The 4,371-nt window shown below is 44.3% G+C and overlaps 1 protein-coding gene across 1 annotated transcript; it reads right to left on the reverse strand.

Annotated features, from left to right (window-relative positions):
• Positions 1-878: 878 nt before the first annotated feature.
• LOC139639605 (putative uncharacterized protein DDB_G0272516) lies at positions 879-1,318 on the reverse strand (the record flags this gene model as incomplete). The annotated part of the gene is made up of 1 exon (XM_071513740.1): positions 879-1,318. A coding segment is annotated over one exon (440 nt), but the record flags the coding sequence as incomplete, so codon positions are not given.
• Positions 1,319-4,371: the final 3,053 nt, after the last annotated feature.

Here is a 4,371-nt window from a genome sequence, read left to right on the forward strand (position 1 = left end):
ATTTGCATTTGGAAAACTCACTTCCTCCTTCCTCGGTTCATCATGCTTTCTCCCTCTCTCTCCACCACCAAACAAAGCAGACAAAACACACACACACACACACACACACACACACACACACAGGGAGCCGGTGGAAGAGCGAGGTAGTAGAGAGGACATTCAAAGAGAGAGAAAGAAAGAGGGGGGGGGGCGGGGGACTTTTAGCCAGGAGGTCAAAGGTCAGGGGCCCTTAAACCAACACTTTGGCCTTCTAAAGCTCACAGCAATTACCTCTCAGTATAGACACACACACACACACACACACACACACACACACACACACACACACACACACACACAGAGAGAGTTAGAATAGGCTTGATTCACCAACACCACCAATTAATCTCAGTGCAAATGGCTGACAGAGAGAGCGAGAGAGAGAGAGAGAGAGAGAGAGAGAGAGAGAGAGAGAGAGAGAGAGAGAGAGAGGCCATGGACACAATCACGGTCACCACCGAGGGGCCCCGGACCCCTCGCTCGCTTTCTCGCCCCGGCTCTCCAGCAGAGAACGAAGACAGAGAAAAGAGAGAAAGAGGAGGAGGAGGAGGAGGAGGAGGAGGAGGAGGAGAAGAGGAGTGCAAATTAACTCTCTTTTCCCCCCTCTCTCCGGTTCTCTCGGAGCGTTCTCCGAGCGGCTCGGTGTCTTTTCAGCGGATAATGAGGCCGTGTCGGCTCGGGCGGCTCGGCCAGACAATGCCACACATCACGTCCAGGTCATGTGACGCGCTGATGTCACCTGCGCCGCGCTAACCGGCAGTAATTGGCTGCTTTGCATAGAGAGTCTGTTTATGTTTTTTAACACGTTAAGGAACGCTGTCCTCAGCACCTTCTGAGGGGTTTCAACACCGGGCCGCAGTGATGTTCTGGATGTTGTTCTGGTTGTTGTTCTGAATGTTGTTCTGGATGTTGTTCTGGATGTTGTTCTGGTTGTTGTTCTGAATGTTGTTCTGGATGTTGTTCTGGATGTTGTTCTGGATGTTGTTCTGGATGTTGTTCTGGATGTTGTTCTGAATGTTGTTCTGGATGTTGTTCTGGTTGTTGTTCTGAATGTTGTTCTGGATGTTGTTCTGGTTGTTGTTCTGAATGTTGTTCTGGATGTTGTTCTGGATGTTGTTCTGGATGTTGTTCTGGATGTTGTTCTGGATGTTGTTCTGAATGTTGTTCTGGTTGTTGTTCTGGATGTTGTTCTGAATGTTGTTCTGAATGTTGTTCTGGTTGTTGTTCTGGTTGTTGTTCTGGTTGTTGTTCTGGTGTTGTTTTGTTTGGTGCTCCAGTTGTTCTGAATGTTGTTCTGGTTGTTCTGAATGTTGTTCTGGTTGTTCTGAATGTTGTTCTGGTTATTTTGCTGGTTGTTGTTCTAGTTGTTGTTCTGGATGTTGTTCTGTTTATTTGTCTGGTTATTATTCTGGTTGTTATTTTGTATTTTATTGTTCTGGTTGTTGTTCTGGTTGTTGGTCTGGATGTTGTTATTCTGGATGTTGTTCTGGATTTGATTGTTCTGGATGTTGTTCTGGATGTTATTGTTCTGTCTTTTTGTTCTGGTTGTTGGTCTGGAAGTTCTGGTTGTTCTGGATGTTGTTGTTCTGGATGTTGTTGTTCTGAATGTTGTTGTTCTGGATGGTGTTCTGGTTGGTGTTGTTCTGTTTTTTTATGGATGTTGTTCTGGTTCTGGTTGTACTGGATGTTGTTCTGCAAGTTGTTCGGAATGTTATTCTGGTTGTTGTTCTAACTGTGGTTGTTGTTGTGGTTGTTGTTATTCTGGTTGTTGTTCTGGTTGTTGTTCTGGATGTTATTGTTCTAGTTGTTGGTCTGGATGTTATTGTTCTGGTTGTTTTTCTAGTTATTGTTCTGAATGTTGTTGTGGTTGTTGTTCTGGTTGTTGGTCTGGATGTTGTTGTTCTGAATGTTGTTGTTCTGGATGGTGTTCTGGTTGGTGTTGTTCTGGTTTTTATGGATGATGTTCTGGTTCTAGTTGTACTGGATGTTGTTGTTCTGGTTGGTGTTCGGAATGTTATTCCGGTTGTTGTTCTAACTGCGGTTGTTGTGGTTGTTGTTCTGGTTTTTTCTGGTTGTTCTGATTGTTGTTCTGGTTTGACAAAGTGAGTGAAACTTAAAATAAAAATCTATTTTTGTCATTTCAGTCATTTTATCTTTCCTTATTTTCCTCATTTTATGTTTTCACAGTAGAATGAGTTTCAGTTGCTGGATCAACAACATTAAAAGCAACCAACAGTACGGCAGTCAGAGGTCAGAGGTCAGAGGTCAGAGGTCACAGCACCCAGACGATATTCCTGTGACCAAGTGCTAGGTAAGGAATTAAGAGAAATATACAGGTTAGTACATTGGAACAAAACCACTGATGAGTGTTGTCACATATTCCATTAAACACCAATGAAGCTCAAGTGGTTGACGTTAATTCTTGTTGATGGAGGCAACATGGCCGCCGCCGGGGGCAACTGGCCCGGAGAGAAGAGGTTTTATATTCTGAACAATGTGGATTCAGAAGCATCGGAAACATCAGCTGTGATTGGTCGGATCTGTCTGGTCATCTGTTGTGACAAGCTGTCTTTCATCGCTGTCCATCACTCTGTCTGAGGAAACAGCATGGTGAACAGGAGGACAGATAGATAGATAGATAGATAGATAGATAGATAGATAGGTAGATAGATAGATAGATAGATAGATAGATAGATAGAAACATTTCTCAGAGGCAGAAATAATGGCAAAAAAGGAACTCTGCTCAAAATATAAATCAGAAGATAATTATCAGTGAGTGCCTGAACTCTCTCATTTGCTTTCTCTTTATTTTATTTTTTTTCCTCCATACGTGTGTTTCCCGTCAGTCCAGAGGGATTCTGGGAGCTCAGGTTCCTCTGGTGGATCCTCTGTGGTTAAACTAAAGGAGAGGTGAATCTGGATCTGCAGATCAGGCCTGTAATGAGATGCAGCGACTGAAATCTATTGGCAGACAGAATGAAGCTCACAGCCCCACATCCTGTGTGTGTGTGTGTGTGTGTGTGTGTGTGTGTGTGTGTGTGTGTGTGTTTGAGCACTTGCACCCATATAAATAGATATGTATGCATGGTTTTACACATTTTCTCTCTCACACACACACACACACACACACACACACAAATAAACACATGTATCCATGTGCTTATGTACATACAGACATGAAAACACGCACACACACACACACACACACCAAGTGCACGCAAGTGTATCTATGTGCAAATGAGCACGAGCACGATATATGTGCTTGTTTATGTGTGTGTCTAAAAACATGCATGCAACTGTGTGTAGGCGGAAACAAGTGTGTGTGTGTGTGTGTGTGTGTGTGTGTGTGTGTGTGTGAGAGAGAGAGAGCTCTGAGGGAATGTTGCTTTCAGTATTAAAATGTAGGCAAATATCAGACAGGGAAGCTATCAGATCCCTCCACACACACACACACACACACACACACACACCCCAACACAGCACCCACGGGGGAAGGGTGACAGAGTGTGTTGGCAGTGTTAATGTATTCATCCTGCTTGTGTCTGTCTGTAACTTCAGATTAACACTCTGTCGACCCCCAGTGAGAGAAACAGTCGACTCTAAAGATAAATCAGGTTTAGTGACATTAAAAGGAAACACAGTCAGCCTCAGCAGAGACACCAAAACCGTCCGTGTGTCCCCGGTACGTTAAGACCACCGGGTGTTTGGGTGTAAATCCGGGGACGTGTGTGTGGTTCACGTGGTTAAAATGACCCCGGGATGTCAGAGTTTACTCATTAACCCTCTACACCCGTCATTTTTAAATCATTTAAAATGTACCAAAAACTGAAAATCAAGTTATCAGCTTTGTTTTATATATACTTCAAGTTGTCATCGATGAACCGGTACCGGAAAATATATCTGGTGACACTGAGACGTTTGATTTTCCCCGGGTTTACTCGTCCTCCACCGGTAAATCTAAAAATGTCTTCACCGGCTAAGAGTCACGCTGTTAAAAGCTTCTGGAAGCTGTCAGATGCTGTGAGACAGAACCTCAGAAAGTTAGGAAGACATTGTGAGTTGAAGTCTTTTGATCGGAATCGCTTGTTCTTGTTCGATAAAACAAGACAGAAGATCAGCTTCTCTGACCAGCGGGACCTTCCTGCTCTCACCGCCGCAGACGGACGCTGTTTTCCGGGAGGCAGTGCGCCGAAGAGTCGGGAGGAGGACTGACCGGGTCGCACAGACTTTGATCCATATTTGTTTGGCGACTCTTACTGTCTGATCTTATTACTGTGTGGGTTGAGGCGCTGGAGGTTTTGTATGGATTTTGAAAGCTTATCGTTAGCCGAGATC

The sequence above is a fragment of the Centroberyx affinis genome, unplaced genomic scaffold (assembly GCF_046629955.1).
Source record: "Centroberyx affinis isolate AG114_WGS23_722 - 3 ecotype Tasmania unplaced genomic scaffold, CSIRO-AGI_Caff_v1 ptg007458l_1, whole genome shotgun sequence".
Classification (NCBI taxonomy): Eukaryota; Metazoa; Chordata; class Actinopteri; order Beryciformes; family Berycidae; genus Centroberyx; species Centroberyx affinis.